This window comes from Rhamphochromis longiceps, linkage group LG22 (assembly GCF_057381845.1).
Source record: "Rhamphochromis longiceps isolate RC_006_pf linkage group LG22, R_longiceps_female_GT1.1, whole genome shotgun sequence".
NCBI classification, from domain to species: domain Eukaryota; kingdom Metazoa; phylum Chordata; class Actinopteri; order Cichliformes; family Cichlidae; genus Rhamphochromis; species Rhamphochromis longiceps.
Genome location: NC_140577.1, coordinates 24,374,354 through 24,386,422, shown reverse-complemented (window position 1 = coordinate 24,386,422; position 12,069 = coordinate 24,374,354). Strand labels below are relative to the sequence as shown.

The window sequence follows — 12,069 nt, the reverse complement described above, 5'->3', positions numbered from 1 at the left end:
GTACAGTCTTTTTGGTATATGTATGATTTCTATACATTTTACGTCAGATAAAAACTTTCTTCGCAAGATTCAGATAATTATTTAATAAAAGCTAGATATTTTAAATGAGAATAAAAAAGAAAAGTATTTCTTTATGCCCTCCTCTCCCTGTTAATGCCCTACCTGGCCCCCTGGCAACACTTTGCTAGACCCGCCCCTGCACAGTTACCAGCTGTCAGCTACATAAAAAAAGGATCCTGGTGTTATTTATCTCTCAGAAACAGTTCATAACTTCAACTCATTCCTGTCACCTAAAAGGTAAACCTGTTTCTCCATCACCTGTTCAGCTCTGATGATTCAGTAAGGACATCTCCTGGTTTCATCTTCATGTTTCCCTCTCACCACATATCCAAACCGACATCATGACCAGCAGCTTTACAGCTTTACAGCTGTGGCTCCAGCAAACATTCTAACTAAATAAATTCTAACAACAGCTGATCAAGCTTAAACGTGCTGCTGCTGTTTAGCGCGACATCTGCTGGTTTCCTCTTTCTGGCGCAAAGTGGGTGATAAACAAACAAGAGAGACGATCAGCTGATCATTGATCAGTTTCATGATTGAAGTAGCAACAGGAGAGAGAGGAGAGATAATGAGAGGAGAAGAGGCAGCTGTGCAGCGTAAAGACAGAATAACTCCAGTTTTGTGTCTTTTTCCATCCTAGCTGAAGTCCGGGACAAACTGCGTCTCTTCTCAGCTCAATACCAAACGCGTAATATTTTCTCTGAATGAGGGACCATTCCATTTTTTAAGGAGCTGTTGGCAACTCTACTAACTAACCTTATGAATAAAATAAAGTTCACTATCAGTAACATCATAGCAACCGAACATCTGTATAAACTTGTCATGCTAGCTCACACAGTATGAGGTATTGTAACTGACTGTAAAAAGTCAGCACAACGAAAATAAACTCCACCTAAACTTGGTTTATATCTGACCCAGATAGACTGCAGGTCATAACTTCTTACCTGAAGTTCAGTTCACCTGACACTCGGACTGGTGGCCGCCTCGGGGCTCTCCTCCTGCTTCCCCTTCCCTCATCCACCTGCTGGCCTCTGAGGAAGCCCCGCCATAGCCACCACCAAACAACTGAGTTATTTTTACACATCGACCTGCATCTTATAACTCATAACTCTTATGTTAAGTGGGGGAACTTGCACAATCGGTGGCTAACTAAATACTTTTTTGCCCCACTGTACACTCACTGGCCAAATTTTTGTTAGATACACCTGTTGAGCTGCTCATTAGGTCAAATACCTAATCAGCCTATCACATAGCAGCAGCTCAGTGCATTTAGGCATGTATACATTAACAAGATGACCTGCTGAAGGTCAAAGGGGATTTAAATGACTTTGAACATGCATTGTTGTTTGTGTCGGACAGGCTTGTCTGAGTATTTCAGAAACTGTACAACCATCTAACCGGTTTATAGAAAATGGTCTGAAATGGAGGAAATCTCCTGTGAGCAGCACTTCTCTGGGAAAAAAATCACTTGTTGGTGCCAAAGATCAAAAGCGGAATGAGCAGATTACTTACAGCTGTAAGGAAAGCAACATGAACTCAAATACCCACTTACTTCAACCAAGTTATCAAGAAGAGCACCGCTGAAAGCACAATACGTTGAACCTCGAAGCTGATGGCCTAGTGTCACCTGCTGGATAGAGGTGAAAACACAAAGCAAACAATGTCTCTTTCATCTGTTTCACAGCATGCACGGGAACTGGAAACTCGCCGAAGGGAGGCAGAGGAGAGAGAGCGGAGGAAGCAGAGGGAGGTGCAGCTGGAACTGGAAAGACAGCTGAAAGAGGCTGTGATGGTAAAAAAAAAAGTTTTCCACTTGACACCAATTATGTACAGAGTCTTTTCTCCTTGACTTTGATCTTTGAGAACTCCAGCAAAATGTTGACTGTCATTATAAAATTCACACCTAGTCTTTAATGATTTGGAAAAATGGTTATGACAGTCCAGGAAAAGGTAATTCAGGAATAGGTCAGTTTATACCGCTCTGTTGGTGCATCTGTTTATGTAGCTGTGTGTGTGTGTGTGCATAGATAAAAGACAGCATGCAGGCTGAGATGCAGGTGAAGGAAAAGGAGGCTGAACAACAGAAGAAGAGGATCAGGGAGCTGGAGCTGACACAGCAGCAGCTGGAAGTTGCCCTTAATATGGAGATCCAGGCTCGGCTGGAGGAGGAGAGGGCCAGACTGGAGCTTGAGCGGTAACAATGGATTTCTAACTCTTATTATGGCCCTTTATTATTTTATTTGTGATGGAGATCTGAGATATCCATGAGAAGTATTAACATTTTCAGTTGCTTCTTCCCTTTTTCCCCTCCTTCAGGTTGCTGCAGGCTGAAGATGAAAAGAGGAAACATTTCCAGCTCCTCCAGGAGCAGCAACGTACAATGCAAAACCTCAGCCCCATACAGGAGCTGTCAGATGGCAGTCCTGATGAGGACACCCCCTCAGCCCTCAACTCTGCCTCTCAGGAGCTCCAGGATCTGCAGGCATCTCGCCAAAGAAGTCACCAGCGTCTGGAGGTGAACAAGTTTGTTTTGACTGGCTTTGTGAGCAGCATCTTATTTAGTGCTCTTCTAAAACAACACTGATGAAGATGCCTGCATGATTTTTGTTTCCAGGAGGTTCAGGAGAGGCTGAGGAATGCCAGTCAACAGGTACGGCACTGGAACATCCAGCTGAACCGACTGATGACCCCCATTACTCCTGCAGGTGCGGTATTCACTTTGCCTCTTTGCAGCACAGACTTCTGGAACAGAGTGTTAGTATAGTTAATAACAGTGTAGACCAGGGGTGTCAAACTCAAATACACAGTGGGCCAAAATTCAAAACTGGATCAAAGTCGCGGGCTAACTTTAATATTTATTGAAATATATTTATTCCTCCAGATATAAGAATGAATCTTTTCTTATGGACTCAAACACATTTTGCTGAAAAACTGAATATGGAGCAAGCAAAGCTTAATACTAAACAATATATATATTAGCTGTATAATACCAGTAGGCCAGCTCTAATAGTAATTTGGTATGGCTTCGCGGGCCAAATGTAATTAGGTTGCGGGCCAAATTTGGCCAGAGTTTGACACCTATGGTGTAGACCATATAATCTGTCAGATAATTGCATTAAAATGCTACAAAAGGCACCTACCCCCAAACATGTCAAGAGATTCATTCAGTGACTTGAATGAAAGAATCTGACTCACCTCAAGTTAATTAAAATTAAAAATAAATCTTATTATGATTTAAACACGGAAATCTTAAAACGAAAAATAACCGCATGCACAGTTGTTACAGGCTGCAAACATGTTTTATACTGCTTTGAAGTCTGGGACAGCATCATAAGAGGCATAACTGATTTCACCATAGTCCCATGAAGACTCAAGATGAGTGTTTTCACGACTGCCATCTTGGTGTTTTGAAATCAGGCATGATGAATGAAGGGAAGAACTGTCTGTTAAGGTTCTCAGTCGTTCAGGTCATCGTAGTCTAAGGAGCTTGGAAAGAAAAGCATCTGGACTTCTTTAAGTTTCTTGAAGAGCATTTCACCTCTCATTCAAGAAGCTTCTTCAGTTCTCTGAAGAAATTCTGAACTGAAGAAGCTTCTCAGATGAGAAGTGAAACATCTTCAAGAAACTTAAAGAAGTCCAGATGCTTTTCTTTCCAAGCTCCTTAGACTGTAGTTAAACTTCACACACTGGACTTGTCAGTCACACATCCTTCGCCAGTAGGCATTCCCAGAATGATCTTTCCCCTTCTGACGCTTAGAATGACCAAATATGTGCAAAATGGACAATTCCACATGCCACCATGTCAGTCTTTTATTAAATATGACATGAAACAAATGACTGAGCCATTAAATTTGTCACAAAGGTGTTCACCTAATTCCAGGCAAATGGAATAGACTTCTATGGGACCATAAGTCTTTTTGCACTTTGACATTTGTTTTACTTTTCAGATCTGTAACCTATAACTTTTATACTGTATGTGTTTTGATCATAGGAGTCTACGGGGACTTACTTACTTTTAGCACGTTTAGCAGTTGATGTTGGCTTCTTTTTTCAGTACTGGAGCTTCCTGCTCATTGAAGACTTTTCTAAAAGGAAATGCTTAATCCAAAATGGCGTTTTAAGGGCTTGGATTAATGTCAATTTCAGCAAATATTCTTTCTTATGTTAAAAGAACATGGATCTCTGTCAGTGATAACTTCTGACTTTATAACTCAAATTTTAAGAGAGAGCTTCACTGCTAAGCTCTCATCTGTGTGGGTGTCACGGTTCGCTTGAGGACTCACACGCAGGACTCAGAGGCACAGTCTGTATTTATTACAGTTCCACCAGGTGTATATACAAACAGTGCAGGGGATAGTGCTATATACAAAGCGGTGACAGGGAAAAGGCTCTGGGGAAATCCAGGTAGGGAAAAGACACTTGCTCCTCTTCTGACTCTCTCTCCAAACACCGCTCGGGGGATGCAGAGTCGGGTCCAGGGGATCTATGTACAGAAGGAAACACACGTTAGAGGTTTTGCACAGGGAAGCAAAAGAGAACTTGCTCAGAGCCGGGCTGCACTGACGCGAGTCACACACAACGATCCAGTGATGAGTAGAAGCCACTCCCTGGCTTAAATGCTGGCTGCACTGATGAGGCCCAGGTGTTTCCTCCTCAGAGGGGCGTGGGCCGAGGGCGTGAACCCACCATGAGTTCCGCCCTGGCGAGAGAGAGAGAGAACACTACTAGTCAGCGGCCTGCTGATCCCCTGGCCGTGACAGTGGGGTTCAAATCCCTTATTCAGATTAAGATTTTATGTGACATTACATTGGCAAAAATTAAATTTACTTGAATAATGTGAGTATTGGAGTAAGTACTTGAGTAGTTTTTGAATAACTTTAATTTTGTAATGTGCATATTTTATGAATAATGATGTTTCAACACTTTAATCTACTGAATAAGTAAGAATTAGACTTAATAATCTTTTTACTTTAAAAAGGGAAATTGTGTACAATCTTTTATTCTCCAAAATGCACATAATAAAAATGTTTTGGGGAATGTATATGCTTTTTAAAAACCAATTGCTTCTTACTTGATGCATGCTATAACTTTCAGCAAAACTGAACTAAAATTTGTTAACAAGCTTACCAAATAAGAAATGTTTTGTGAATTTTCTTTGGAGAGCGACTGGAAAGCCGGCTGTTATCAAAGCCCACATGCCCTAAAAAGGAGGACGCGCTGGCCAGTAATGAGTTCATCACTAAGTTTAAGATAAGAGTTGATCAGAATAGAGGCGATGATGAAAGTCTGGAGCATCAGTTGGAGGCTGCCAACCTGTCTGATGAATCGTTCGAGGCCCAGACAGAAGTCAACGGACAAATATGATCACAGACATTTTAAAAACGCGAGTTGAGAGTTAAGGGGGAAAAATATTGTAATAAGTATATATTTGAATTGCACACTAAGATATAAAGTGATGGCAGCGAGCACAGTGTTGCAGGATTTAATTAAAAACACATCTGACTAAGACCAACTGAAATTTAGAGTTGTGTATAATAAAGTTTATTCATGAATAAAACAAATCTGTAATAATTTTCTTTCTCTTTTGTCCATCTGAATCTCGCTACAGCTTAAATAAAAGAAAAGAATGTGTTTTGAATATATTAAACTATTCTCTCTTTTTCTTTCTTTCTTTTTTTCTTGGTGGGTTTTCTTTTGCAATCAAACGCAACATTATACAATTATATAGTATAGTAAGAAATATCCTTTAACTTAATTTAGTATTTGTTTTTTCATTTTTGTTTTTATTGTTTCCCCTTCAGTTTTGTGCTTATAACATGTTCTAATCTGACATATTATGCAGTAAATTATTTTTGCAATAACTTAACAGGCCATTGTGGGAGCCAACATTCACTTATCAAAGACATATTTGTATATTCTGTGGGCTGCTTTATGGTTGTGTCATTTAGAAACATAAGCCACAACAGACTTCCACTGGAGAGTACTTAAAAATGTATTTTTATGTAAAGATCTTTTAATAACTACTATATTAAGAGAGAACCTATTGTTACATGGATTAATTGTACAAACTGTAGAGAAATAAGTTTAAGCGTGCAACTTTTTATTCATTTTTAACTGTATTAATGTTTTTATGTTAATACAGCCGCCTCATATCTGTTTCCTCAGTGTTTTTTAAACCATGTACTCCATCTATGAGTAAGAACATGAATAAATTCCTTTCCAAATTTGTAGTTCTTTTTTCCAACACACAGATGCAGGTATTCTTTTGCACCAAGGCGTTAAAGAAATGCTAAGAAAAAATGAAAATACTACGTTACAACCTGTGTGTGTGTGTGTGTGTTTATATATCTGTATCTATATAGATATAGATATATATGTGTATTCGTACCCTTTTTTCATCATCTAGTTTCCTGTGCCAGATCTTCTACTGATCCACTGAGGCAGACATGTAAAAAACATGAACTAAAGCATATTTCTGTATATAAACAGGACTTTAAATCTTTATCAACAGCTACTTTAGAGGAAATTCTTCAATAAACTGCAACCAAAGGCTCAACTCAGAGGACAAAACCCAACCTGTTATAAATAGTGTGACACCAAACTTTCTCTTGTGTAAAGTTACAAATAGGAGTAATTATCCACAGAAGCTTTTATACATAATGAAGTTATAATTCGTCCTGTAGAAATTGTACATTTAAGCTATATAGTTCCCTCTGTGATAACTCTGCTATGAATGCCTCTTATTAACTTTTATGCTTTTACAACCCACTATGAGCAAACACTCAGCAACAGTGGGAAGGAAAAACTCCCTTCTTGAAGGAAAAAACCTCTGGTAGAACCTGGAAATCTGTCTAAACTAGTTGGGGGTTAGAGCAACAGATGCAAGTCTTCAGATCATTTGCAGTGTGACTGTCTTTGTGCACACTTTAACCTGATTCAGTTTTCTTATTTGTCAAAATGCACCATGGGTAAAAAAAACAAAACAAAACAAAATAGTAATGAAGGAGAATCCTCAGCAAAGATGAATTAAACAAGTTTTATTTTGATCCAATTTTACTTTAAGTAAAACACATCTTTATTTGATGACTTTAATGTCATCAAATAAAGACAGTTTTGATGGAGCTCCTGACCCAGCCCAAGCTCTCTATGAAGACGAGGAAAAACTCCCCAGGGGGCCAGATCGATGGGAAGAAACCTCGGGAAAGCCCATTCAAAGAGAGATCCCCTTTCCTGGGATGGCTGGGGGGGTTACAGGAAGTCCGAAAAAGCTAATTTTTTATTTATTTATTTTTTAAGATTGACCCATTCCTGTCCAACAGAAAAAAGAAAGGAGGTTACCACAATGTATCACACTTATATGATAAGGTGTGAATTGTGTGTTTGTGTGTGTTATCTTAGCCAGGGGTGAAGCTGGAGCTCCTCCAGTGTTGGGCGCTTCTCCGGGGCTATAGTTAAACATGCCTCCAAGAAATTCTGGCATTCTTGAAAGAAAGAAAAGATCCAAAAGATGAAGATGATAGTTCTAGTGATCCAAGGCATCAGTGAATCTGGAAGTGTGAAGTTTTCTTACCTGTGGACAGACGCTTTTTGATGCTCAGTTTCTTTGCGAGGAACCTCTCGGTACTAAAGTGCCGTGCATGAAGCGCTTCATACAACACCACTCCCATTTGCCACACCGTGGTGGGTCCACACCTGTAGCAGCTCCTCCTGTACCACTCGGGAGGGGTGTGAAGAGGAGTGCCTAACAAACAGACACAATTACAATTTCTTCTAAAACAAAAGACACAAATTGTTACATCTGTGAAAAGCAGGAGCAGAATATGTTACCATAGAAGACGCGATACAGAGATCGCTGTTTAACAAAGCAACTCAGTCCAAAGTCAATGATGCGAACTCGAGGCACATCGGAGCCGGTCTCAATCAGAATGTTTTCTCCCTTGATGTCCCGATGAAAGATGTGTTTATCCTCAAGTTCCTTTACAGCATCAACTAGTTGCTTCAGAATGACCTGGAAAAGATGAAAAACACAATAATGAGTTAATGCTTTTCTGCCTTGATTGAATGCTGTACAGTCTAAGGCTCTCCCAGTCAACCTACCTTGGCCTTGTCCTCTGGTAAAGTTCTTCCATTTTCTGCTTTGTATTTTTGCAGGTCCACAGCGGGGACAGGTCTCTCCAGCACCAGGATCAGCTCTTTGCCAAGGTCGAACCACTCCAGCAAGGACACAGGTGCTGATATTCCCACTGACCCTTCTGCTTCACCTGCAAGTTTAACCATAATGGCCACTTCCACCGAGAGCATCTTCCCGCTTTCATCCTGAAATATTACAACAAAGTGGATGATGAGGAACGCCGCATTCAATCCAGTAATGTAAAACTAATTCAAGTGTTGGACGCTTACCGCCACTTTGCAGTAGACTTTATTTTTGGGAATGTGTTTGATGGCAACCTAGAAGACACAGAGCATTGGTGAGCATTTCCTCAGTATGACATAATGAAAGGTGGAAACACAGCAGACGTCTCAGTTTACAATATTATCCATTATCTGCGTTACTGCCTGTCTTACTACCATCATCTGAACACTTACTGGAAAACGATCTTCTATCCGGTAGCCAGAAAACACTGCTCCGCAGCCTCCTTCTCCGAGCTGGTGCTCCTCCACATATCTGGCTTGGAATTCACCTGAACAGACAAAACAGCAAATCTTGTTTTATTACAGCTGTGACACAAATTACTCTCCTCTGTAGCCTAAATGTTCCTTTTGCCCTTCCCCTGAATATAAAACCCAAGCTGCTTGCTACTTACGTTTTTGGTCTGCCACTGATTTTTTGTCCTGGTCAACATTCCTTTTTTTTTTCTTGGGTGACTCTCTGTCGTCTCCCGTGGCCTTTCTTTTGCCATTTTTTGCGCACACCTGTTTGTTGTTCAAGTCTGGAGATGTGGAAAACACCAAAAGCACATCAGCTCACTGGATGATAGACACAAACACTAAACACCAATATCTTAAACCTAGCAACCACACTTAATCTACCCCCTTATTCAACTAATTAGCCTACCTTTACCAGAGTCCAACGAGGAGGATGCTTGCTCCTTGTCACCGCTCATATGGTCAAGAAGTTTAGCCCTCTTTGCTTTCTTTGTTGTGTCCTCTTCATCTTGCACAACCTTGCGCTTCACTCCTTTGACCACATTTGAGCTGGTGGAAGGACCAGCCTGCTCAGCGACCCTCCTCCTTTTCATTGGGGTCTTCTTTTCAGGACTGGCCTTTCTTTTAGCAGTCCTGCTCTTACGATCTATAAACGACAACAACACAGTGGTGAAAAAGAGTCCCCGACATCAAGACTGGAAGCAGTTTGATGGCAAAGAATTTGAAATTGCTTTTGCTTAAATGATCACAAGTTTAATCTTGGGATGAAAAAAAAAAAACTGATCAGTGCGAGTTGATACTAGGTTTACTAAGTCTTAGATCTTGATGGCACTTGTTGGTCTGTTTTTACTGTTGAGTCCAAGAATAAACTTATTACATTATTTTACCAAAAGACCGGTAACCTTTCTTTGATTAGACATCTTGTATTAAAGCTATTTTCAATTAAACATATGATTCAATTGCTCCAAAAATGATTCACACAGTGTCAACATTTCTAGGATTTGGATTTTACCAGGATTTGATTTTATTATTTTACTTACCTTGATCTCCCGAATCTTTCTTATCGGCTGGAGTGGCAATTTTTCTTGTTTCCTTTTTCATTGTAATTTCGGAGACCCTTTAAAATCGAAAATGTAAACCGTAATGAGCTAAGATTGAGTTAATATTCCTTCAAATGTGCACCCTTCAAATGCTTGACTTTTCTAACTGAATTCTGTAAGTGAGCTTTATAAGTAAACTCTGGAAACTACGGCAACACAACATAGAATCTTGCCTTTCAGTGACTTCACTGACTGCCAGTAGTTCAAAGTAGTTTACAGAAAAACACTGGCAGACAAAGCCATAATATTTCATATAATTCAATCATTTCATATCAATTAAACAGTTTCTTTCATTATCTTTCATCATTTGTATAAAGACCTCATCTATGGATGACAGTATGAAGATTTGTGGTTGACCACACACATTATAATAAACACAGTGTCAGCTACATTGTCATCTGATTTAAAGTATTTATTATGTACATTTAACTGTCATGGTAGTGAGTCTGTGACCCAGTGTTTTGTGTTTGTTCATTTATATTCATTGATTATTCTTATGTATGTTTTTGGTTCTCTTTATTGTTTTCTTCTTGTGTTATATTCTTAGGCTTTAGGTTTCTGTTACTTTGCCTTGCCCCTGTGTCCCACGTGTCATGTCTAGTCACTCTTGTTTCCATGTTCCCCAATTTCTCCCCAGTCAGTCATGTCTCTGTGTCAACTCTGTGTCTTTGTAAAAGTCTCTTGTTTGCTGTTTTACTTTGATAGTCATGTGTGCTGTGTTAGTGTTTTCATGTCTGTGAAGGTTCTCAGTCATCTAGGTCATCGTAGTCTAAGGAGTTTGGAAAGAAAGCGTCTGGACTTGAAGTTGCTTGAAGATGTTTCACCTTCTCGGATGAAAAGAACTTAAACTTTGCTTGAACGTCTTCAAGCAACTTAAAGAAGTCCAGACGTTTTCTTTCTAAGCTCCTTAGACTATGTTAGTGTTTTCAGTTTTCCTTCCCCATGGTCTTGTTGTTTGTGATTTCTCGCAGCTGTGCTCTCATCCTGTGTCTTATTCCCTCATTTATCCCTCTGTGTATTTAAGCCCATTGTTTTCCTCTGTTTGCTGTTGGGTTATCTGTGTATCATCCATGACAATTAAATGAAATAGCAAATGCAACTACAATTTCAATGAGATTCATTCCTGGCATTCTACTGCGGTGGCTGAAAGTAGACACCAAGCATTATCACTGTAACTGATGTAAATATTGGACTTGGAGGGGATTCGTCTGATAGACTGATGCAAACATTACTGTGAGGAAATTTTTGAATCTCCCAATTTTCTTTTTTTCTGAAAGAAAGAAATTTGGTTACTGTATCACATTTGTATGGCAAGATGTGAATTCAGTATGCGTGTGTGTTTGTGTCAGAGAGGAGTTTATCTGAGCCAGGGGTAAAGCAGGAGGTCCTCCAGCATTGGGCACTTCTCCAGGACTTTGTTAAAACTTGTTTTCAAGACGTCTGAAATGAAAGAAGGACAAGAGATATCGAGATGATAATTCCAGTGATCCAAGCGATCACATTGATTTTCTGCAAAATTTTCTTTTTGAGAGTCATTCGGCTGGGCAGGGGGTATAACACATCTGCAATGCAGCAACATCTGCTCTCTGGGCCTGTGTGAGAGTGTTATCTCAATGGCGGGAATGAGGATGTTGGAATTTGGCATCTCAGGCACCAACTCATCTCTTTCCTTTACCGGGCTCACCAGAGATTGGTTTCAGCCTCTCTCCATGCTTTAAGGAGGTTGAGTTGATAAATCTGACTGGCCCCTCCCCTGTCTGACCCTATCTCTTCATAGTCAACACCAATGTTCTCACCGTGTGACCATGAACGGTCCTTACCACTTGGCAAGTAATTTCGAGCTAGAAGAAGGGAGTAAGACAAGCACTTTATGTCCCTGTTAAAATACAACTACATTTTATCAAATATCACTAAGCAGTCCTTACCTTTAAATACAGCCTGGTTTCTTTCTCTTTCTTTCTATATCTCTGAGTGAAGTTAGCTCTCATTCTTTCTCTTCCTGTGAAATACAGCAAGTAGAGCTTTAGATAGCAACACACTGTGACACAGTTAGTGTTTGTTGAGGTGATAGAAATGCTGCATTTCAAATTACCTGACACAACATTTTACTCCCTTTTATGTTCACTCCTTTTTTTCTGAAGTACCGCAAATTATGGGCACGTGGGGTTGTTCTGGTGTTGTGCTAAAAATAAATAAATCAAAACTACAGTACATGGTTTGTTCTTTCATCTCTTTTTATGCGACATCCTCTACTGATTAAAAC

General features: G+C 39.9%; 2 protein-coding genes and 1 long non-coding RNA gene across 4 annotated transcripts; 1 reads left to right on the top strand and 2 right to left on the bottom strand.

The window, feature by feature from the left end:
* Positions 1-1,705: 1,705 nt before the first annotated feature.
* On the top strand, positions 1,706-5,613 carry LOC146644115 (uncharacterized). Its single transcript, XM_085396154.1, has 5 exons — positions 1,706-1,852; positions 2,088-2,254; positions 2,377-2,575; positions 2,675-2,765; positions 5,222-5,613. Exons 1-5 carry the CDS (start codon positions 1,721-1,723, stop codon positions 5,422-5,424), a joined length of 792 nt encoding a protein of 263 aa, XP_085252280.1. The 5' UTR covers positions 1,706-1,720; the 3' UTR covers positions 5,425-5,613.
* LOC146644116 (uncharacterized) lies at positions 4,353-5,199 on the bottom strand. Its single transcript, XR_014909297.1, has 2 exons — positions 4,625-5,199; positions 4,353-4,543 (listed from the first exon to the last, which is right to left on the bottom strand). It is a non-coding gene; the product is annotated as an uncharacterized LOC146644116 (long non-coding RNA).
* A 787-nt stretch (positions 5,614-6,400) lies between the features above and the next one.
* LOC146644114 (serine/threonine-protein kinase pim-1-like) lies at positions 6,401-11,869 on the bottom strand. 2 transcript variants are annotated; one of them, XM_085396153.1, is made up of 10 exons: positions 11,732-11,869; positions 9,747-11,246; positions 9,116-9,352; positions 8,865-8,990; positions 8,647-8,741; positions 8,461-8,508; positions 8,158-8,376; positions 7,888-8,068; positions 7,631-7,801; positions 6,401-7,541 (listed from the first exon to the last, which is right to left on the bottom strand). In XM_085396153.1, the coding sequence occupies exons 2-10, from the start codon at positions 9,805-9,807 to the stop codon at positions 7,450-7,452; spliced, it is 1,230 nt and encodes a 409-aa protein (XP_085252279.1). In that variant the 5' UTR covers positions 9,808-11,246; positions 11,732-11,869; the 3' UTR covers positions 6,401-7,449. The 2 variants fall into 2 exon arrangements, with proteins under 2 accessions (XP_085252279.1, XP_085252278.1); XM_085396152.1 differs by lacking the exon at positions 11,732-11,869 and having other exon boundaries at positions 9,747-11,452.
* Between the last annotated feature and the right edge of the window lie 200 nt (positions 11,870-12,069).